The 24,405-nt window shown below is 42.5% G+C and overlaps 1 protein-coding gene across 1 annotated transcript; it reads right to left on the bottom strand.

The window, feature by feature from the left end:
- Positions 1-318: 318 nt before the first annotated feature.
- On the bottom strand, positions 319-22,715 carry LOC116709592 (leucine-rich repeat and fibronectin type-III domain-containing protein 5-like). The gene is made up of 8 exons (XM_032548231.1): positions 21,518-22,715; positions 20,409-20,537; positions 20,145-20,325; positions 19,738-19,893; positions 19,249-19,508; positions 18,342-18,809; positions 3,149-3,422; positions 319-2,137 (listed from the first exon to the last, which is right to left on the bottom strand). The coding sequence occupies exons 1-8, from the start codon at positions 21,721-21,723 to the stop codon at positions 1,262-1,264; spliced, it is 2,550 nt and encodes an 849-aa protein (XP_032404122.1). The 5' UTR covers positions 21,724-22,715; the 3' UTR covers positions 319-1,261.
- Positions 22,716-24,405: the final 1,690 nt, after the last annotated feature.

Below are 24,405 nucleotides of genomic sequence, written 5' to 3'. Positions count from 1 at the left end.
TTTTGTTTGACAGTTGAATTGAGGACCAGTCGCCTGTTTGTACGATTCCATGACGACGAGCCGCTCAGGTTACATGACCACCAGTAATCAGAAAAACGATAAAGCTGCGTCATGGTAACGGCTCAAATCAGAGCATTTTACCATCAATCTTCACAGTAAGAAGCTTGATGGTAAAATGTTTTGTGTCTGTCTGCCCAGATTCTGCTGTCTTTGTTTCTTCCTGCTGAATGAGTTGTTCCTTTCCACTGCTGCCATGTGCTTGCTCTGTATTAGGGATTATAAAGTAAAAAAGCCAAATAACAGATGAAAAACCTTACATTTAGTTTTAACCGGTTTTATTTTACACAACATAACAACACGGTACATGTTGTCTTTTTCTGTACAGAAGCTTTCTGGGAGCTTGTGACCAACACAGGCTAAAGTATACCAATGTCAGTGAAAAGCTCACAAGATAATCGTGTTTCTTTTTCTTCTCAAGTTTAAAAATAACAATTTCATAAGAGGTCCATTAAAATGTTCTTCTGTTTGTTACTTTTTGTCTTTATATGTCAAGAAAATGTGAGTACTCCCCATTAGGTAAGAAAGGCTGTGTGTGAAATCCGTCTCTTCCTTAGTTGGATCCGGTTCCTCCGGAGCTCTCGTTAGTGGAGCTGCGGTGAAGTCATAAATCCAGATCTAGTTACTGCCAGGGAGGGTCTGTTAGTGCAAAAGAAGGCACCGACTGCTGTTCTCTTGCCACAAAATGAGTGCATACTGTATGCAAGTGTGCAGCTCTTAAAAATGATGTGCTTTTCTCCTTGCTGCAGGGTTCTTCCTCCTCTTCTTTCCCTTTATTAATTTCCCTTTTGTGGTGCTTTCAGATACGGTGAATGTGAATTCAGAAATAACGTGGCAAGCTCATTGTCTTGTTTTTTTTTCTTTTTCTTTTGTGCTATAAAGTGGATCCAGTAAGACGACTCCAACGCTACGAGACAAGGCATGTTATCCATTTACCAAAGGATAATGTCAAGGTGGAGAACAAAACTGTAAACAGAATACAAAAAACAAGATGAAAAGAAAGAGGTAAAAAACTTTCATCCAGAAAACATGTCCAATCAAATCAAACACATAAAAACAAAATTCAAACATGAAAACAAATTGAGGATTGATTCCGAGGCTGACCGGCTCTTCAGGTGGAAAAACAAACCCAGACACACCGCAAACACACACACAGCTCAATGAGGGAACCAAAGTTCCTGTCCGGTCGCCGCCTGGCTTCACTTCAAACTGTGCTTTCTAAGATCCAGTCCGACTCGCTGCGCCCTTTCTCCGAGTCGCCGTCCTCTTCTTTAGACAGCAGCATCCCGCTCATGGACTGGCTCCGTTTGTTCCGCATCACGCGGCCCAGCTTCGCCCCTCCGGCCCTCTGATGGGGCGACTGAGTTTTTGCGCCTTCTTCGCTGAGCGAGTACCTCCTCCTCGCCCTGCTCCGGCCTCCCTCCTCCGTAGGGAGAGTCTGGTATTTTGCAGAGGAGGAGACGGCGCGAGGAGCCCGGCGCAGGACGGGCGTTTCTCTGAACCGCATGGAAGGAACCGGGCTGGGGGCCAACAGGGGCCCAGAGAACGGTGAGGGCACAAAGGGAGGCGGTGGGGTTTTGTTCAGACTGGTGGAGTTGTTGCGGTTGGTGTTGAGGTTCTCCAACGGGGTGGAGGACGGGGTGGAAGAGGGCGGAGGGCGAGGAGAGGAGGGCGGCGGACGGTTCTCGGGCTGAACGGGAGCCGGCTTCCTCTTGGACTTGTGCAGGGACCCGGAGGCGGCGGTGGGCGACCCGACGCCAGTCAGAGGTCTCTGCTCGGCCACTTTGTCCCGGTCTTCACCGCCAGCCACCCAGCTCTGGCTCAGAACAGACGTGGCCGTGGAGCAGTCGGGCAGGGAGCATTCAGATGACTGAGTGAGCGTGTCCTTGTCCCCGGGTCCCGCCGCCGCAGTGCCGCTCTTTTTCTTTGAGCCGGCAGACAAGTCATCCAATCCAACTGATCCGTGTTTAGAGGAGCTGGGAGTGACGGTGCAGCCATGTGACTGCTGCCCGTTGGTCTGCGAGTGAACATTGGTCATCGACAGGGAGACGCCTTTGCCACCTTCACCAGGGTTACAAACCTGAGGGATAAAATGGAAGAAAAAAAGGTTTTATCCAACAAAAAGAAGAACTTTGGTAACACTTTTATTAAATTAAGGTCAGTTAAAACAATCTGCACGTTATTTTTCATCGTAATATTTTGCCTTCCAACATCAGGATTAATCTGTTCTCAAAATGCGACCAAAGCAGCTGCAGCCGCAGAGCCTTTCTGGATACAAATGATTCATTTAGTGGATTTTATTTTCATCTAGGACTGAAACCATTAATGGGATTAATCCTCATGAATCAACCACTGAAATAATCTTCATCTAATTTACTTTATTAATCATTTAGTGGAGAAGACAAATTAAAAAGACCATTTGCTGAATGAACAACACTAATCTGTATAAAAGTGTGTAGATTTCAGATTTGAAGTAAAATCCCTTTTCATCTGTAAATATGTTCTACCCAGAACATTTTGTCTCCTGGTTGAAGACAATACAAGTAAACAAAACAAAACTTTTATTTGTGTTTATTAAGGGAGAATAAAAAATCTAAAATATGTTTTCCTCTTGAAAACTTTTGAAAACCGATTCTGAGGACCGATGAGATGAAGAGCTGCGGTCTTTGGAAGTTGTGCACCTCGTTACTTCTGCCCCAAAAGCAACAGTAAGGCATGGTGGTGGCAGTGTGGTGATCTGGGCCTGGAAGACTTGCTGTGATAAATGGAACCGTGAGTTCTGTTGTCGACCCAACCGGGCCTCAACAGCAGGTTCCCCTCTGGGTGGCCGAAGAAAACCAAGACTTAAGAGTGGCCTAGTCAAAGTCCATGCTGTGGCATGACCTTAAAAAGGTCGTTGCTGTTGGAAAACTCTCCATTGTGGCTGAAGTGGACCAACATTCCTCCACAGCTGGAAAAGATTCACTGCAAGTTTTCACAAACGCCTGATTGTGAAACAGCCAGTTTTTATTTTATGGAATAATCAGCTTTTCACAGCAAAACATGAATTCATCTCAGCTCATGTGAGACGAAGGTTTCCTGTCTCACCCACCTTGTAGCGTATCATCAGGATGATGATGAAGACGAGCACCGAGGCGACGATTATCCCTCCGATGATGATGATCATCGTCCCGCCGAGGAACTGGGACTGCATGAAGTGGCAGCGCATGTACTCGGACTCGGTGGTGAACTGAACGCAGCCCACCACTCGCGTGGCTGTCAGCGATGTGATGACATCATCATAGATGGCCAGGACACACAGGTCGTACTGAGTCCCGGCGGCCAGGTTGTTGACCAGGAAGTTCTCGCTCGATGGAGGAATCATCCTGGAGGAGAGACGAGAGGAAAACCGTTCAGTTCAACACAAAGGTTTCTGTGATTCATAAAACCAGTGAATCCAGTAAATCGCAGTGACTTTCACTGGGTGGGTCGTAGAACTTTAGTGGCTCAGTCACCAAAAACCATTTCTGATGCTGGTCGTCTGTTATAGATCGATCCATTCAGCACAAATGGAAGAACTTTTATGAGAATCAACAAAGATTCATTTAATCATACAAGTTAAAATGAATACAGGAAGTTTAGTGTTGGGACTCGATTAATAAATTAATCCCAGTTTAATTAAACCTGATTTCAACCCAATTCAAAAACCAATTTCGATAAATTAATTAAACATACATATGAGGTCAACAAGACATTTTATTTTCCTTTGTAATCTAATTAATGAATTTATGTTACATCAGTTTTGAAATTTAATTTCACTTTATAATTATTGTTTTTATATCAGCAAGCCCATTTATTATTCTCTCTTGTTTTCAATCAATATTTGAAATACATTTAGGCAAAAAACTGTTATTCACTACTAGCAAAATACTTTAAAAATGGATTCTTGCAAAAATATGAACTTTATCTTAATCATTTCAAGCAAAAATATGAAATTTTCTGATCATTTTAAAAATGTAGCTCTTAATTATTTGCACATAGCTTGTAGGAGAACTAAGAGCTTTGCTGAGTTTCTCTCTCAGTCTCAGTTGAGTCGGTTTCTCTTAGTGTCACATTGACTGCAGTTCTCACTCTGAACGTCTGAACTGGCCTGTCAGCTTTCTGGAACGTCCTCATTAAATTGCTAATCAAATTCCTCATTAAAAGCAGCAGGGCGGCAGGTTGGCGGCAGGTTGGCGGCTGGTTGGCGGCGCCGCGCGGCGTCGGGCGTCCGGAGAGGAGCGGCGCCGCCCACAGCTGGGTTAAAGCTTCTGGTTTACAGGCTGAGCAAAGTGAAGGTTAGGAGACATGTTAGGGTTTAATGGTCAGTATTAAGAGCTCCAGGATAAATGTAGCAGTAGGTCACCGTGCCCTCAGCTGAACAGCATAATCCTGTAAGGTGTGTGGGTGTGTGTGTGTGTGTGTGTGTGTGTGGGCGTGTGTGGGGGTGTGTGTGTGTGTGTGTTGGTGAAACCCCATGAATGCTAATAGGAGTATCTAAATGTTAGATGACTGCTGTCTTCCTGCTCGATGTTTTAATCACCATAACGAGGAACCTGAGCTAAACACGGATTTAACTCGACACATTTAAAGTGACATTGAAGCCTGCAGGTTAATGGCAGGAGCCAATGTCACTAAATCCTACAAGCTCACACACAAGTGGCCACATTTATATACAACACACACACACAGACAGAGATTAATCTGCCTAATATTGCTGTGGCTGCGGGCTTCATTTGGCTGTAATAATGAGCGCGCTTTTGTCACATTAGTCAGCATTAAGTAATGGGAAGCATTTTTCTCTCTGGTTTTTACCTCTGTAAGGCCAGCTCTCTGTTTACTGACTCATTAAAACTTTACATCCCTGAATATGCATTAAAAAGTGTATCAACAAAACACTGTGAATATTATGTTGGTGGACATATTTACTTTATTAGGCACTGAGAAAAAAGTGCAGGGAAACAAGGAGCTGCAGGATCATGATGTGAAATCAAACCTGAAATGTTTTTTTCCTAACAGTTCATTTATTTTATCTATTTATTTCTCCCCTCCAGGGGTCTTTAGTGGCTCTAGTGTCCCTTACATGACAGTAGGCTGACAGGAAACGGGGGAAGACATGCAGTAAATGTTATCGGGTCTGGGAATCGAACCCCCGACGGCCGCGTCGAGGACTCAAGGCCTCCAAACGTGGGTCGCGCTGTCCGCTACACCACCACGGCACGCCCTGCTTTTGTTTTATTTTGAGCTTCAACTCGTATTCAGCTTCGGTTCATGGAAAAACCTACAAACTGGACAGAACTGGTCTGGTTCTGAGCTTCACTGGGTTTTCCAGAAAAACTTTAGGGATGGGATTTAATTCTGGTTTCTGAATTATGGCTCTTTGCCCAGGGCTCCACTGTGTCAGGGGGCAACACAAGCTGGAAGAAAACCAAACACCCAATCTGAACACTTTTCTATTTTATGACACATTTTGTAAGAACATTGTGTCTTTACACCACAGCTGGTTAATTAGAATTAATATCTGATTCAAGCAAAGTACAGGAACTTTGTACTGTCTCTTTAAGACTCTGGACTGAATTTGATAATCTACGTGTCATAAGTGGAGTCTGAGTGAAACTCGACCTTTGACCTCAGCCTAGCTTCTCCATCTGAGTTTTGGGACGGCTGCTGTGGGTCATCCTGCAGATTTTCCCGTTCAGAACGCTGGAGCAGCTTTTGGAGAAAAAGGTTGAAGGTTTTGTGGTTTTATTGTGATTCAAATAAAACTCAGAATCAGCCGTCGCCTCAGCCGCTCTGACCATCTGCTGACCCGAACTGACCCTGACTCATCAGCAGCGCTGTTGGCACATTTCACAATATCTGTCATAAAGCTTTCTGTTTGGAGTAATAATTCAGTCTGGCCACAGTTTTGGCTGTTTCATTGCAAAATTCAATGTTTGGAAATACAGAGAGAGAGAAAAGACTTTAAATTCGATTTTTGCATCAATCCGCGTTTTAATCTCTGGCTCCGTTTATCCCTCATTCATAACTTCTGATTGTTTCAATCACTGTTTGTGAAACTTATGCAGAAACGTAATTTTCTCCAAAATGAAAATAAGATTAATATTTAAATGTTTTGCATTCTCAGCAGCACAACAGAACAGGAGTCACCAGAACCGCCAACCAAGAGTTATGAGCTGGAGTTTCCATTTTATCCAGAATTAAACTTTGATTTCCAACTGCAGGCGAATGCATCATATAATCCAGTTAATCAGAGGATTAACATACGGTATATCTCAGGCTGGATTTAAAAAAGATAAATGAAAATTAAAATGAGAACCTGGTTCTGTTCAGCTGCTAAAGTATCATCATTTTGTAAAGTGAAGACTTAAGATATTGTAGCTGAAAAATGATACATGAAATGTATTTATTGTAGCAGTTAGCTGGAGATTATGGCAGCAGCCCAACAAACAGGTTCATCCCCTCTCAGAGCCACACAGATTAAAATCAACAGGAAGTGAAAGCAGGAGGAAACCAGAGTACCCAGAGAAAACCTCCACAGGCCGACGGAGACCAGGAACACCTTCATTCACTAAACTAGATCTGTTGCAGCTGCAGCACAACACATAAAAATGATTAATTGTTTCCCTGTTGTTTCTACAACCAACCTCAGTCACCATGGAAACCAGACGTTAAAGCACGTTTCCTGGTGCCGAATCCCCAACAGCCCAGTGACCATAGCAGCATGTTGCTTCATGAAAAAACAAAGGAGCTGCAGCCTGAAGCGGTGGCACTGAGGTTGCTACGGTTACGGACCCGCAGGCGGAGCTGGAAGTCTAATTACGCATAACGCTTCCTGGTTCGCTTGGCCTGTTTTTCCAATATATTCACATGAATGAAAACCGTTCTTTCAGAAACGTCTTCCTCCAACAAACCATTAGCTGCATGAGTCTGGCTGTCACACACAGACACTTTCCAGTCTGAGCAGTCTGACCAGTAAAGCTGTTGGTAAAGGCTGTCAGCGTCGCTGTGTGACCTGAGCATCATCATCACAACCTTACAGGAAACCCACAAGAAATCTGCTTGATGATCTCACAAAATACTTTTTCACGTCAAAACATTTCATTTCCTCTGTGAGATTCTTTTCTGTCCTTCTCTCTCTCTTCTCTGCTTGATGTCAAAACATTTCTTTCTTTCTTTCCTTCCTTCTCTCTCTCTCTCTCTCTTCTCGTTGATGGTGTGAGCCCGGAGCTTTGTGATCTCATCCAAACTGACTCATTCATTGTTCCTAATTTCTTTGTGTCTGGACCGGATCTTGCTGCCAGTATTTCAAACCCTACAGTGGGCAGATGATTGCCTTGGCCGAGACTATTACACTAATCTATCTGCTGTGCTCTGCCAAGCCCTCAGCCCAGAGCAGTCGTGTGTGTGTGGGTGTGTGTGTGTGTGTGTGAGACACAACAGAGACGATGCCTGCCTGCATGTTGAGGTAAACACAACCAGTTCTGTTTTCCATCTGAAGCAGACGTTGTGTTAGTTTGCATCTAGATGTGGTTTAGAGCGACCAGCAGCTGTCATGGCCGCCGCGTCCTCCAACAGGCTGTGTCGGCGTTCTACCGGCGTTCATCACTGATGCTGCGCCACACGGTGATGAACTCAAGCCTTCACTCGTCCCTGGATGCCAGGCTTGCATCGGCGTCTTCCAGCGCGCGGTAATCAAGTCCAGAGCCAGACTCTCTGTTAGTCGCTCAGCTGTTTGTCTCAAGACAAATGAAGGCCTCATTCAGTGAACAGTGAACTTCAATACAGGATTGTTCTGTTTGGGGCCATTTCACTTGATTAAACATTGAGCAAAGCCTGAAGGAAACAAACACATTACTCCAGGAAAGGAATAAAAAAAAGCAACCAAGTCAGCGAATCGACAAAAAAACGTTTTCTGGTTGAACTGCAGTCATGTGATAAGGAGTCAGAGGTTCTAATAACTGAGCTGCTCTCTCACCCACAGCAGCAGAGCTGGGAGGAAACTCTGAGATTCCCCAGCAGATATTTCACTGGCTTCAGGGAGGCTGGAAATGGATTTATATATACAATATATATATATATAAATATAGATATATCTTCCTTTGTCCTTTTAATGTATCATGTCACGCCCACTACTACACACACACACACACCCACACACACAGGTCAGGTTTACAGATACATTCCTTATTGTACTGAGGTCTAAAATACATCTTGTATTAATTAGTGTTGTGAACTTTTCAGTTTTGTCTTTACTGTTAGATAAACACACCAGAATATTGAGCAAGATCTGAATGACTTTGAAAAATAACAAAAATTGGCAACACTGCACCGGACAGAGTTTTCATAAGACTGACATTCATTCTTTATGAATGTCACTTTAATGCAAAGTTGTTCTACAAGTTGGATTAAAAGTTCATTAAAAGTGCCAACTTGGCATTATTTTTATAAATAATGAGACTTTAATGCAGAGTTGGCACTTTTAATGGACTTTTAATCCAACTTTTAGAACAACTTTGCATTAAAGTGTCATTATTTACACTTTATGACAACAGTTATAGACATTCATAAAGACTCATTCATGTTTATGACAGTGTCATGTCAGTCTTATGCACAACCCGTCAAATAAAGTGTTACCCAATAATTACATATGCAATTGTCTACAAATCTCAGAGTTTCTTAAAAAATGTTTTGTGTTTCCATCATTATTAACAAAATTGAACAAACATTAAAGAAAACATTAACAGATTAGTTCACGTTTGTTCATTTTCCATAAGCTACATGTGACTGCTCGGTGAAGCTAATGAAAAACAGTCAGCAGACTTTTAAACGGCCAACGCTCGCTGAAACGTTTTCCAACAAGGGTAGAAATGAAGCAAACCTTCTGACATCCAGAGGAGGAGAGTTCACCTCCAACAGGTCGGCTTGGCTTTTCTGTTCTACTGTTTAGTGGAATCTGTAACAAACTGGCCAGTTCAGATTAGCAACATAAGCACATTTTCATATTACATCAAATTGTACTGATGTAATAACTGTAACTGTCTTTAAAACAAGCCCAGATCATCACACCTTCACCTCTTTGCTTTACAGTTAGGAGGAGGTGTTGGTTCTGGTACACTGTGTTTGTGTTATGACCAAACATCTGTACTTTGTTTTCTGCTCTAAGGACTTTATTTAGGCCGTCTGTAAACATCAACAGGAAGATCAGACTCAGCAGGACTTTGGTCAACAGGTTGCTGGTTGTTGTGCAGTGGAGCAGCGATGGCAGCCAGACAGGAATGTATTTATGGAGCCATGCTGTGTGTTTCTTGGTGCTGATCCGATGTGTGATGCCCTCTGCCATCTTGGTTTTAGCTGTAGAAGAGTAGAATCCTTCCCAATAAACCCAACTGGTTGAAGCTTCCTGTCCATGTTGTGTTGCTCATAACTCAGTCAGTATATATGCTGTATATAAAATATAATTTTAATTTTTAGGAATATTTCTGTTCTCTTCCTTTCTTGGCTTTGTCCACCTCCATGTGTCAGAGAAGAAAACTGATATTTTATTTGCCTAATTTCAGGTAAATAAAATGATTTCCTGTAAAATCCACAGGAAGTTGTATTAGTAGAATTAGACCACAAGCTTTTTTCAGAAGTCTAATTTTCTAATTGCAGCAGTTCCATCTTAGCATTACTGCTTATTCTCTACTTTTATGAACTGAGATAAAAAATGCAAATCATTCCCCAGTATTCCTCCACTGGAGGAGAAACCAAAATATGGGCCACAGATTTCTGAAAGTAGGTTGTCCAATTATTGGTGAAAAACTATTCAGTGCTTCTGGCGAGCGCTTCTGCTACGGAGCAAACTGCTCTAAATTAAACAGCCTCAAACATGAAGAAGCTTCCCCAGATAAATAACTTTAACAATCTGTTATTGGTTTTAAAAACTTGGCTTTGCGCTGTACCTCTTAGAGATGCTAACTTTACCTTCTGCCTTTCTAGTGAATTTTACTGCAGTAATCCCATAAATCATTTCCCTCAGCAGCTTTTGAATCTAATTTTCTTCTCTTTAATCTTTCTAAACATGTAAGTAATTAAACAATTACACATGACATTCAAGCTAGGAGCAAATCCAATCAGCCTGGTTGGGAATAGCTGATTTCCAAGCACAAAGTGAGGAGGATTAATGCTTCCTCATCGCTCGCCCCATTACTGCTGACCTCATAGCTAATGTGGCTAACCCGGCGCAGCGCCGCGCTACGGGCTAACCCGGCGCAGCGCCGCGCTACGGGCTCAGAGCCTCCAGACCGGCTGGAAACATCCAGCCGTCACTTTCAGGCCGAAAACTCAGAGTTTCTGTGTTTATTTTCTATATTAATATCTACTTCACAACACAGTTTAGGAGGGTTTTTAAAAATGTCTTTTCTTTAGATGGTTATGATATTATTTATGTCAAACATGTATAATTATGAAAATAAAAATCTTTGAATTTTAAACCCTAGAATGTAACTGTACTTTTTACTGTAACTGTAATGTTTATGTCCAACCAATGCAAACATCCTTCAAAACACAGATTTAAAACAAACTATTTTAATAGTTAAAGTCTGATGTGTTTTGATCACATGACTGTGGAGTGTAATGGCTGCTCTCTAAACCAGGTGTGGCGAAGCATAAATGAGTTATGGTTAATATGAATTCAGAAAAAGCAGCAGAGACCTTTTAATGTCTGGGCGTTTTAAATGAAGAGGGAGCGGCGTCTGAACTTGGGCTGGTCTCCTTAAAGCAGCAGCAGATGTCAGAGTTAAACCTGTGGCAGATATTAGCAGGTGTTTCAGCTGCAGGCCTCCATCTGCCCCTTACAGCTAACTCATCTCTGCTTCCATATATTATCTCTGAAAACTCTCGCACCTTTATTGCATCTACATTTTCTAACTTCTGCACATTCATCTTCTGCTGGAAATGATTCTGAAAACCATATAACAAAATATATTTCCTGTCTACTTATATATTGTCATGTTTTATCAAACTTTAACGAGGCATATGAATCTTTTTGTTCTCTCCATTCCTCACCCCTGTTTGGCTCCTAGTCTTCCTGGCTAGCAGTAAAAATAATGCTGGGTTTTCTGCATGTTTATTGTACTATAAAATCAGAATTGGAACATTGCAGCAGAATAAATGGGCCTGATTTTTCATGCTCTGAGCACAGCTGAGCTGAGTGTTGTCCCGGCCCCAGGGAGCGCTGCAGCATGAACTACGTCCTGCTAGTTAAAGGAAGGGAACGTGGGCCCTTCTCTTAAAGCTTGGCGCCATTCCTCAGGCCCCTGTTGAGCAGCATTATTTTAAAAAATGGTCACACAATTCGCCTGATGTGTAACGTTTTTTTCCTGACTTAGGAAATGGCAACCGGCCCCTGTGGCTTGATGGATCTGCTGGAGCAGAAAACAGGCGCTGGAGGAAGATTTGGGAAAAAAGAGAGCCGACGACAATCAGAGCAGAATGAAAGAGGAAGGATCATTTCTGTCTGGACGTATTTGATTGTTCTGATTGTGGACCAGGGAAACATTCGATCCTTTTTCTTAATATTGTGTTTCTGCTCCTCGCTGAAATGGAAACGGCTTCGTTTGCAGCTGCAGTGATGCTGCCATGAAGGCCATGAAGCTGATCCATTATTCATACGAAGCCTTTAACATCCCGTCTGATTAACCCGTCTGTCACCTGAATGTAAAGAACGGCGGTGAAACTTCTGCCACTGATTCCCTGATGATGAATAAAAGTCAGCAGCTTCCAGCCTGTAAAGCTGGAAATGAGCTGGCAGATGCTGAACCAAAACCTGGTTGAGATGGAAAACAGCCGTACGCCATCTTTAGTTTGTATCTTTGATTGGCACTAGCTTTTAGGTCAACACTCCTTGTTTGTTTGTGCGGTAAAGATTGACGTGTTCTGGACTGTTAACTGGAGCTTCTGTGTAGATTGGCTCTTTTTAAATGGAAGTTTAATGAGGCAAAGTTCTGCATTTTACTTTTGTATTGACCTGCTTGCTGTTCTGTGTGACCGACTGGGCAGCCGGCCCAGCTCTGGGTTGAAACACAATCCTTAAGACGAGTGTTAAAACAGCGGCGCTGCATCCGTACCCTGCCGCCGCTCTCCCATGTGTCTGAGTCAAGCCCAGCGTCCCGGTGAGCCGCTGCTCTGCAGCCGACCTCTGACCCTGCCGAGGAAGGAGGCCGCTCGGGTTTCTCATCAGGCTTCACTGCAAAGCCAACCATCACAACCAACACAGCTCAGCCGCGGCTCACAGGTCTGCATGACGGCTTCTCCGAAGGCTTTGAGCAAACAGATCAAATTCATAGTTAGTTGGAAACATATTGAACTCCTCCCACTCTCACAGAATAATGCTGAGGAGGGAGAGAATGTCAATGTGTGGCAGATCAATAAACTCTCACTGAACCTGAAAAATAAGTGTCTTGTTGGCAACAACAGGGCCAGATTTCCCCCGTCTATTAGTCTCCTTCCCTCCATGTTCCAGCACTTTGCCTCGCTGTCGTCCTGCTTATATTCCAGTTTACTGTTTTTCTCTCTGCTCCAGTTTTCCTGCTCTGTCCCTGCTCTCTGTTTGTGTAGTGATCTATAAGATGCTTCTTTGTGCTGACAGAGGAGTGGAATGGCAATCAATCTGCTATCTAAAGACAAGAGAAATGCAAAATACACACAAATGATTTCTTATTGAGGAAAAAGACGAGAAAGCTGCAGAGAGACGGAGCAGTGAGGGATTAACGCAGGGAGGAGAGAAATGCAGACGTTTCTCTGCACCACTGAGCAGCAGCTGGGAGATATTATAGAAATATTACAGGATATAGACAGATTATAGATGTATTATAGAGATATTATAGAAATATACTAATACTTCAATCAAAACTTCGGTTTCACTCATTAAGTTGCTTATTTATAGCATCAGTAAATAAACTGTTAGCAATTCTGCTGATATTTGCCAGATTATTTAGCTAAAGCAGAGTTTCCCCTGCCTTTGGTTCTGGTCGGGTCGGGTTCTGGTCGGGGTCCTTCCGACCAGAACCAAAGGCATCTGATGAGATGTTAGGCTACATGTCATCAGATAGCTGTCAACAAATAGATTCTTTAGTTGTTTCCAACACAAATGATAAAATAACTAACTGACAAGTTTTCAGCAAGTAATTCATAGATTAGTAAATGTCAAACTAAATAGTCACGTAGCAAGCAAAACATTTAGCTTCAAGCTAAATAACACACTAAATATTTAGTTTGAAGCTAAATATTTAACCAACTAAAATGTCAGCTTCAAGCTAAATATGTAGTTAGTAATCTTTAGCTACTATATGCTAAGATTGGATCCCAAGACCCCGAGGAAGCGGACCAAGCAGATTTATCCCTGAAAAGAAATTCTTCAAGTGAGCTAAAATAAGTTCTAATATAAGTTCTTATATCAGCTTAATTAGCAACTAAAATGATATTTATAAATGAACTAATAACATGTTCAAATTGACTTTCAAATTAACCGTTTTTTTCTGACAGGCTAAATAAGTGAAATTATTGCTGTTAATTATTTTTGACTGTAATTTTACTCCATAAATTCCCTAAACATTCATTCACAAGGATTCCAGCTGAGTTTTCATCAAAATAATTTAGGAAAGCCATAAAAGGATTAGTTATTTTCCATAACCAAAAACAAAAATCCAAAACATTTGCTGAAAATTTTGAGGTTTGAGACGTCAGCAAGACGAAGAAGAGGAGGAAGAGGAGAGAGAGGAGGAAGAGAAAGAGGAGGAAAAAGAGGAAGAGGAGAGAGAGGAGGAAGAGGAAGAGGAGGAAGAAGAGAAAGAGGAGGAAGAGGAGGAAGAAGAGAAAGAGGAGGAAGAGAAGAGGAGAAGAGAGAGGACGAGGAGGGAGAGGAGGAAGAGGAGGAGAGAAGAGAAGAGAGGAAGAGAACGAGAAGGAGAGAGGAGAGGTAGGTAAGAAGAGAAGAGGCGAGAGAAGAGGAAGAGGAGAGAGAGGAGGAAGAGGAAGAGGGAGGCCTCTCCTAATGTTAAGAGACTGAATCTTTACAAGATGGAGGATAAATAATCCCTGTGTCGCCATCGTCTCCATGAAAGTTTCACTGAAAGTTGTGTCTGGTAAAAAGAAATCTCCATGGAGAAATGCACAAACAGTTAGATCTGCAAGACAACTCTGCCGTAGGGCAGAACGAAAATGGCGTAAAACTCAACTCCACGTTCATTGTGACATCTATAAAGAAAGTCTACGTAACTATCATTTAACACTAAAACATGCAAGAGAGGCTTTCTTTGCAGATGTCATAAACAAAAACATTAACAATGCTCCAGCTTTATTTGCAACAGTTGACAGAATCACAAACCCTCCTGTGACGTTACCGCCTGAATTCCAATGTATTGCCGCCTGCAACAAGTTTTCCAGCTTCTTTTCAGAGAAAATTAATAAAATCAGAGGATTAATCTGAACATCCACTATAAAGTCAGTACCAATGCTGAGCCCAAACAAAACAAATACAGGAAAAATGACCCAATTTCAACTACTTAATTATAAAACCTTAGAGGAAATTACAAGTCAATAAGCTCCAGTTCCTGCTGCCTGGATGTCCTAGATCTATAACTCTAGAACATTTCTTTAAGAAAGTCCTGCCTGTTATTGCTGCTGATCTGATCCAGATAGTAACTCATGGCTCTCATCAGGTGTTTTCCCCCAGGCTTTGAAAACAGCAGTAATCAAACCACTTATAAAAAAGAACAATCTGGACAAATCACTACTGCAGAATTACAGGCCGACCTCTGACCTCTGACCTCTGATTCATCAGCAAAGTTATTGAAAAAGCTGTTTAAACAATTAACTAGCTTCCTAACTATAACCAACCGCTTTGACTCCTTCCAGTCTGGTTTTCGTGCTCACCACAGCACAGAGACTGGCCTAGTCAAAGTGTACAATGACATCCATATAAATACGGACTGTGGCAGAACCACAGTGCTGGTTCTGTTGGACCTCAGTGTTGACCACGACATATTACTGAATCGACTGGAGAGTTGGGTCGGACTCTCCGGTCCAGTGCTTAACTGGTTTGAATCCTACATAAAGAACAGGGATTTCTTTGTTTCAATTGAAAACTTTTCATCAAAGAGGTCAAAGGTCACATGTGGGGTACCCCAAGGTTCAATCCTAGGACCCCTTTTATTCAATATTTATATGCTCCCACTAGCTCAGGTTATAACAGGAAATAATATTAGCTACCATAACTATGCAGATGACACACAGCTCTACATTACGATGTCACCAGGTGACCTTTGACCCCATCCAATCACTGAACAGAAGCTTAGAACAGATAAATGTGTGGATGTGCCAAAACTTTCTCCAGTTGAACAGAAACAAAACTGAAGTTATTATTTTTGGACCTAAAGAGGAACGATCTAGAGTTATAGATCTAGAGTTATAGATCTAGAGTTATAGATATAGATCTATAGATCTAGAGTTATAGATCTAGAGTCAATGCACAGCTTCAGTTATTACAACTGAAAACCAGCGATCAGCCCGAAACCTGGGAGTAGTGATGGACTCTGACCTGAACCTCCAGAGCCACATAAAGACAGTTACAAAGTCGGCCTTCTATCACCTGAAGAACATTTCCAGGATTAAAGGACTAATGTCTCAGCCAGATCTAGAGAAACTCATCCATGCGTTCATCTTCAGTCGTATTGATTATTGCAACAGCGTCTTCACAGGTCTGTCCAACAAATCAATCAAACAGCTGCAGCTGATCCAGAATGCTGCTGCTGGCGTTCTGACTAAAACCAGGAAGATAGAGCACATAACACCAGTTTTAAAGTCCCTCCACTGGCTCCCTGTAGCTCAAAGAATAGACTTTAAAATCCTGTTGTTAGTTTATAAATCACTGAACGGCTTAGCACCACAATACATTAAAGATCTGCTGTTGTTGTATCAACCTTCCAGACCTCTCAGGTTCTGGTTCTGGTTCTGCTCTGCATCCCCAGAACCAGAACCAAACGAGGAGAAGCAGCTTTCAGCATCTATGCACCACAAATTTGGAACAAACTTCCAGAAAACTGTAAAACAGCTGAAACACTGACTTCTTTTAAATCTCAACTAAAAACCCACCTGTTTAGGATTGTATTTGAAATGTAATCAATTACAAATTTATTGATGGAACTTGACTTAATGCTTTGTTTTGATTATTGATTCTATATTGCATTGTGATTCTGTGTTTGTAATGATGTAAAGCACTTTGAAATGTCTTGCTGCTGAAATGTGCTATACAAATAAAATTTGATTGATTGATTGATTGATTGATTGAAAGGGTTAATAGCTGATGAATTATGAACACAGATTAAAAATAACATGCATGGCAGATAATCGCTGTGGATTCGTCTCTAAATGTTTCCTGCTCGTTAACTGGATGCTGCTCAGGATCTGCTGGTCTTTGGTTTGGATCTCTCGTTACGGCGACCCGGACGGTTCTTATGAAGACGCATAGCGATAAGTCGTGTTGCTGCAGCCTTGATGGGAAGCAGCTCATTTCTGGCGCTTTTCCCTGCAGAGGCTCTTTGTGTTTGTTAATCTCCTCATTTCACCTGAGCAAATATTTAGCTGCAGCATCATTTTCCCTGCAGACGGATTTGATCTGCGTGATTCTGAGCGTATGGAAAGTGTCGAGTCCGTCCTGGTTGAGCCGTCCAGCTGGAGACCAAAGTTAAAATCAGAATTTTTATAATAGGCCTGATAATCAATAAGTCAATTAATTCCATGACAGATGAAAATGATCAACCTTATTTTAATTTATTGACTTTATGGTTTCTTCTGCCTTTTTCTCCTCCTATTGATGACTGGATGGAAAAAGGCTGAACTCGGGTTTAGTGAACTATTGCATCAGCTGGTCGGATGTGTTCATCTTTTTATCTAAATCTAATGATTATTGAAGATAATATAGCAGACAGACTCCATAATCTGTCCTCTTTTGGTTGAATGTAGTTTTTATTTCCACTTTGGTTTTATGTTGTTTAGTTTTTATTATGTGGATTTTTGTTAACGGACTGAGAGTCCATTTTCTTTTAGTTTTTGGTTGTTGTGTTTATTTTCCAGTGTTAAATGTCCTTTTGAAAATAAAGTGTATTTATTTTTGGCAGCATTATTATGTCATTACCATAACATCAGTTTAAAAAGGTCTTCAAACAATTTTATTGTTTATTGCAATAATTTGTGAGACAATTAATTGCTGAGCAACAGTTGTTATGGTGACAGATCTACTCATCAACTCACTTCTCAGCTGGATGCAGACTTTGCAAAGCATGTTCTTCCTTACTGCTTGTTTTTAAAATTTCAGATTTCTCATCTAAATATTTTTCTTCTCTTTTTCATTTTTTGGGCCTTTTATTTATTCAGTGTTTGTGTCTTTGAAATTCCACTCAGTGCTACCCTGCAGGAGCCATTTTTAAAAACGTGTCTTCATTTTTTTGTCCACATGTAGAGAGATATCTGGGGAACAAATATAATAATGTAATTTTTATGCATTTTGTTCTGTCATCCACACAAAAACTCTGGATATTATCAAAAACAATTATTCATAAAAAAATGACCAAAGAGATTTGAGAAAACTCCATATTTGTGTTTGTGTGTACTTTGGAAAATGCAGATTTAATAAGAGATAATGCACCAATATTTCCACATACTGACTTTGATCATCATTGTCTTTTGTTTTAATAACTTTATATTTTAATACGCTGTTTTAAAATGTATCTGTCAAACCGCCTGGCTCCAACCTGACAGGTTGTTTTGAAGCACTCTGATTGGTTGACAGGTTTTAGCAGTGTGCACTACACTGCCCCCTAGGGGTTTGGCTGTTTAAAGCAACACACATTTCTGTAGTTGTATGTGTTCATGTGGATGGAAACTTTCCGAAAAGAGAAATATTTTGTAATTGCCGTGGCAGATATTTGTTTTTATGAATACCAGACCATGTGTGAGGTTCTCACGCCACTTTCTGTGTTTCTATGTTTATTATAGAAGGTCATTTGTTTTCAGTGGATCATTCCTTTGCTGTAACAATGCTTCTTGAAATTAAAAGTACGTCCAGGAAGCCTGATTATCTCAGTACATTTAAAATCCAACTTTCTTCATGTTTTCCAGTGGTAACATTAAAGTTACATCCAATCTAGTGTAACCTGAGAGCCTCAGACTGGTTGGGTTTCCAGAGAGTAAAGCTTCCCGCCCTCCTGACGGCGCCGTCGTCTCACCTGTAAACCAGCGAGTCATCCTGGCTGCCGTTGTACTGGATCTGGAACATCCTGATGCCGGGAATGTTCCTCTGGAAGTTGAACTTGATGAGCGCGGTGGACGACCTGGCCTCGGCCGTCACCACCCGCTTGTCCACGCCGCCCTTCACGTCTCCCGTCACGTTGCTGCCGTTGGCGCCGCCTCGGGCCGATGTGGAAATGTCTGACGAACCCGGATCGGGTTCTTGGATGTTGTTGGTGTTGTTGGAGATGTGAGGCAGTTTGATTATGACCAGCTCCACGGTCTGGTGGGCTTCGCCGGCCGGGTTGGACGAGATGCAGGTGAAGGAGCCCGTGTCTTTCACAGTGCTGATGAGGATGTCCAGAGTCCCGTTGCTGTAAACCAAGGTTCTGGAGGAGTTGGACACCAGTTTGCCTTCAGGAGAGATCCAGTGAATGGCTGGTTCTGGATCGCCTCTTGCCTTACACCTTTAATGACACAGAACCAGAGCAAATGGGCTCATTAGAGAGGAAGCAGAATGAGGCTGAGGTGGATCAAACATGAGCAATAAAAGCAAAACGGTATCGGATGAATCGCATTCCCTCTGGGACTTGATGGGACTGAACATCAAGAAAATGTTTTCTCCAACTTCTTGATGGAGAAAACAGGAAACGTCTTTCAATAATAATCTATAAATCATTTCTAGTTGCATGGAGATCATTTAGTAAATATTTCCCTTCAATTTGAACGTGAAAATTGTAAATAGACCAGTTTTAAAGGAACCAAATCTGGAGTCAGTACAGGCTACAATCCAAGCCAACATTTCTGACAGAAGATTGTTGAAACTGCAGTTTTTGGACAAAGTTTCTGATGTGCAATTCAGTCACTCTGACAGCAGGACCCTCTTCACGGGTCCAGAGCTGGTACCTGAGAGCGACTCTCTGTCCTTCCAGGACTCTCATCTCATGGGAGAATCTGGTGATGAGCGGCGGCTCACAGAGGAACTCTTCCTCAGAGATGGACCAGAAGTACCGGCCGGCCAGGTGCTCAGGTGTGGCGCAGGTCTCCAGGTCGTCCTCCCTCTTTAGTCTCCTCAGCCACAGTAACTCACAGTTACAGTGGAGAGGATTTCCTCCAAACGACAGCGCGAACGACGAGGGAGTCATCTCCCCTGATGTGGCTAGAACCTGGAAGATCAACGACCAGAAACATTTAAATGTCAGAAAACAAAACCAAAGAAATCTGTAAGAAGGAAATGTTTCTAAGAAACTGGAGACAATGTTCTGACAACGTTGAGCCTCTTCTGCTCCTGCAAATGTTAAACTGAACATTTTAAACAGATTCTGTTTTAGAAATCAACACAAACTGGTTTCTGGCTGCTGGTGATTTTGGGTAGAAGCTGTTTCTGTGACGTACCTGCGCCCGCTGAAACAGGGGGTCTGGTGGGAGCTTCTGCAGTTTATTGGAGGTGACGTCCAGCCGGTTGAGTTTCTGCAGAAGGGAAAAAGTTCCTTCTGGAATGTATTCCAGCATATTGTGGTCTAAGCTCAGCGTATGAAGGCTCGTCATTCTCTGCATAAAGAAGAGAAAAATACATATTTTTAAATTTCCTTAGCTTTCACTAGAGATGTTTCATTGTTGCTAAGCATGACAAGGTTAGCGATGGAGGGAGGTGGAGAAATGAAACCACATTTTTATACGTTATTCCCAATTTTCATAGTAAAAGTACCATCTTTTAAAAATAGAATATGAAAGATTAAAAAGGAGTGTTTCATTTCTCCATAATTGACTTTAATCTTTTAGCCTGATTGTTCAGCGCCGACCTGAATGGCCTCCCAGGGAACAGAGTCCAGGTTATTGTAGCTGAGGTCCAGCTCCTCCAGCGCCAGCAGGTCGTTGAACGCTCCCTGATGGATCAGAACCAGCTGGTTGTTGTTGAGGATCAGGTGGTGAAGCTTTGACATCCCGCTGAACGTGTCGTTGCCTATCCTCGTCAGACGGTTACTGCAACACAAACAATATGGACGGAATAATCCAAGCCTTTTCACCACCAGCGCACTCTCCACTGCTCGTTGTTGACGTCTTACCTGTTGAGGTGAAGCGCTCGGAGATTTTCTAAATCTGTAAAGGCATGAGGTGTGATGTATGAGATGGTGTTTCTGGATAATGTCAGGTCCACCAGCCGCGTCATGTTTGCAAAGTCTTTCCTTTTCACGCTGTTGACACAAACCAGTTGAGAGTCATTAAACATCAAACCTCATGCAGCGTTTTGGATAACATCAACCCAGCAGAGCTGTTGACCAAACTTCCCCATTAAACCATCTGTCTGCTGAATGTTTAACTCCTACAATGAGGTTCAAATGCACAGAAAACTTAAAGGAGGGAAGAGTGGAAACCTCTTTCATACAGAAGAGGTTTCACACGTGTTATCCTTCAGAAATCTGCAGGCACGACGTTTTCTCTGTCATTCTCTGCCATCTGGAGACGCTTTGAGCTGCTCCAGTGACTCTGAACCAACCATGAGTTCCTCCAGGGCCTGGAAGACCCTCTTCTACCCAAACGGGTTGGTTTGCATCCTGTGGACGCTGAGTTTGTTCCCACAATCAAGCCATCTCTGCCTTCTACTCCAAAATTGATTTATATTCACCAGAAGATTCTGGCGCCTCGTGATGCTGTAGATTAATGTCTCTGCACCCAGTTTTGTTTCTCTTCACACTAAAGGACTCAATTTATCTTCCACTTGTCTTACAGGGATTACTCATATTACTGCTGTTCACTGAATATATGATCAGAGGACAGAAAACTCTCTCTGGCCTGATTGGCAGACATGCAGTGGGCAAAGTGAATGAGCCACTTTCATATGTGGGATGAATAATGGACTGGTTTGGATCCATGTGTTAGAATGGTCCAGTCAAAGTCCAGACATAAAATCCAAGCCTTAAAAGCTGATATTCACAGACGGACTTCAGCCAGTCAGACTGTAGTTGTAAGAAGCAACATGGTGACGTGTGTGAGGGTTGAAGATGAAGGTTTCTGTCTTAGAAAACTTCCACCAGGAGAAGTTTTTGTGTTTCTGTCTGGTTGTTACAGTATCTCAGAGCAGTGCAGGTCCATGGTTCCTGACCGAAGTAACTGGACCGCCTGGCACCGCACAGACCTCGCGGACTGATCTTGCCGTCTCTCATGCAGTCATCACCTTGTGACGAAGTTGTCGGCCAGCCGCAGCTCCACCGTGTGCCTGTCGATGTTTGGCGGCACAAACAGCAGACCCTTCTTGGCGCAGAGCGTCGCCAGGTTCGGTGACAGGATCTGGCAGACGCAGCGCTTCGGACAGATCTGTGCCCGCACCGCCATGGAAACCGCCAGGATCACGCAGAGCAACAGCCTCTCCATGGTTAGCATCCTCACCTGGTCGGACACCTGGACAGGTAGACAGAACAGAAGACTTCACTGAAGTTGGTGTGATTTTGATTCTTTTGGTTAATTAATAGAATTTCACCAAAGTGAGCATCTTGCAGCCATTAACCATCTCTGACATCGGATTTAGGGTTAAAGTTTGTGCCACTCTCAACCTCACCAAGATCTGGGCTTTGACTAGGCCCAGGAATGGTGAACCAGTGGAATGTTTTTAGCGTCTTGTGAAATCCTTCCAGCGTGATAAAACCAGACCTGGGCATGTTGGGAGTTGCTTCTCTGAATCCTGAGCTGCTGCAGGTTTGTTTCTGGTGACATCAGAGCTTTTCTGATCTCACTCAGCCAGACGATGTGCATCAGGGAACAAACTGCTGCTTTTATTTCCACATAAAGAACTTTTCTGAGCATTTCTAAGAACTAACGAGTTGACTTAGATCATAAATCCCACATCAGCATAAAGTCATTGAAATTCTTTGATTGGTGGAAATACTTGTAGCTAATTAGTGAACAGGGTTAGTGTATAAATAAAAACATTGAAGGACACGAGAAAATAAAGGCTGAATAAATCCAAGGTCCCACTGATGCAGTGAAGAACATCGAGAAACAAAATGAGAGCAGAACTCTGTCTGATTGAACTTTAGTCAAACCTCCTTTAAAAATGAGGCAGAATAATAAATATAGTGTGAAGCAAAAAGGCAAATTGAAAACACACAATAATGTCCCGGTAAAAGTTTTTTTTAGCATTGTGTTTAGAACCAAGAGGAGTTAATAACCTCTGAAAAACTGAATTTATTTACCGTAGAGCTGAAGATTAATGTTAAATATAAAACTTCCAGAAAATAGTTTGTTCCAAACTGGAGATTAAAAATGTGAGCCTGTAATAAAATGATCAGCATTAATTAGGCCTAACATTAGACGGAGAATAATCTCTCAGTTGATTCAACGCCGATGATCCAACCATCGGCCGGCTAGAGCTGATCGTTTTTATCTCTGCACCTGGTGCTGGTCACATTAATTATTTAATCAAGATGGAAGCAAATAAAAAGATGAACTGTTTAACTGAAGCTCTCATCACTGAGCTCCAGCTCCCCTATTAAACCTGAATTTGTGATTCTTCTTTTGTCTGAAAGATTTATAATATCTCATTATTAAATTAATACCTCTTACTGCACCATCTTTCTGTGCTTTTCCTTTCTTTATGTAATTACTGGACTAAAAGCGGCTGCCCTGTTGGAGGTCGTACCACTCCCGTTTCTCTGTGAGCAGAGACAGAATGAGTCATGGGGCCGTCCTCACAGTGACCCCTGCCTCTCCCAAGCAGATATCGGCTCATTAATTACTGACAAATGACTCTGATGTGCGTCAACGAGAGTGAGAAGAAACGGGAAGGAAATGAGAGAGAGAGTTATCAGAGAGCGAGAGAAAAGAGAGATCAGAGAGAGGCTAATTAAAATGAGTGCTGAGGTGTGAAAGGAAAACAGGGGTGGGAGGGGCGGGGTCGGGTTCGCTACTTCCTGTTTCACGCAACCCGTGAACGGATCCAGAACACAGGATGCTGGGAAAGTTAGCATCCTGGCAGAACCGAGCTCAGTGACAGTAACTCAGGTTACTCTGAGAGAGACTTGACTTTCTGCCCTGCTGGGATCAAATGTGACGGTGAATTAACCAAAGGGATTATGGGTAAGAAGACAAATTAAGCTCTGTTTGTAGTGGTGTGAAAAATGTGATTCTGTTTCACACGAGAGGAGCCGGATTTATACGTTTCTTTGAAAGCTGTCCACTGAGTTCCCCAGAAATCCCAACCCTACACACACACCACACACCACACACACACACACACACACACACACACAGAAAGCTGTTTCACCCCTGGCTTGCACACTGATGAAGGACTCGTGTCCCCGGACAGCTCTGATGGATTCGCCACACAGGCTGTATTGAAACTGATCTGAGCTGCGTTCAGGTCTCCGGGGAAACCGGCGGGACGAGTTGGTGGTTCAACGCTTGGAGCAAGTCGCTCTGTCACTCTTTTGAAGCTGCAGCCACCACTGAAGCACTTTGTTCACTTTTCCTGCTCCTGATGGCTCTTAACTAGACACAGGGCTTCCAGTGAGACGCTTTGTTTTTGGGATTTATTAAATGACTAAATGGAGGATTTTCCTGCTGCAGTTGTGGATTTTCCCCTCAAGGGTTTGAACTTTATGTTCAGATTTGAGTTTAATTTTGGATAAATAAGTTTTGTCCAATACAGTTAAGGAGTGATGGACTGAAGGGCATACAAATATTTTCTTTTTTGATTTTAGGTGCAGCTTCTCTGCAAAGGAGGAGTCAGTTTGAAATAACCAGGTGCTCTGCATTCTAATTGGCTGATGTTTGATGAGCAGCCAATCCTGGAGCAGCATTCATTTTCCTCAACAGACTAGATTAGTTATTAGATATGAGTTTCTAAAATGGTTTCCAGTGAGAATATCTTCTGTTTCAGATTTTCACACATGAGCCTTGGAGCATCTAATGCAGGCTGGAGATGCTCTGATGCTCCGATGCTCCGATGCTGCAGCTTCTCTCTGTCCATCGCAGAGAACCTCAAGCAACAGCTAATGGGTTCATCCACTCAAACAACAGGGGTCATCAGCTGCCTAAATACACCAGAATTAGTGCACTAATTAAATA

This window comes from Xiphophorus hellerii, chromosome 19, assembly GCF_003331165.1.
Source record: "Xiphophorus hellerii strain 12219 chromosome 19, Xiphophorus_hellerii-4.1, whole genome shotgun sequence".
Taxonomy (NCBI): Eukaryota; Metazoa; Chordata; class Actinopteri; order Cyprinodontiformes; family Poeciliidae; genus Xiphophorus; species Xiphophorus hellerii.
Note: the sequence above shows the minus strand (reverse complement) of the source record. Positions and strands in the feature narration are given on the sequence as shown.

Excerpts from the sequence above, each read along its gene's own strand:
- LOC116709592 (XM_032548231.1), bottom strand. The coding sequence starts at position 21,723 with ATGCTAACCATGGAGAGGCTGTTGCTCTGCGTGATCCTGGCGGTTTCC. Across the intron at positions 20,538-21,517 it reads GCCGACAACTTCGTCACAAG|CGTGAAAAGGAAAGACTTTG; the intron begins GTGATGACTGCA and ends TTGTGTCAACAG. Across the intron at positions 18,810-19,248 it reads GGACAGAGAGTCGCTCTCAG|GTGTAAGGCAAGAGGCGATC; the intron begins GTACCAGCTCTG and ends GTGTCATTAAAG.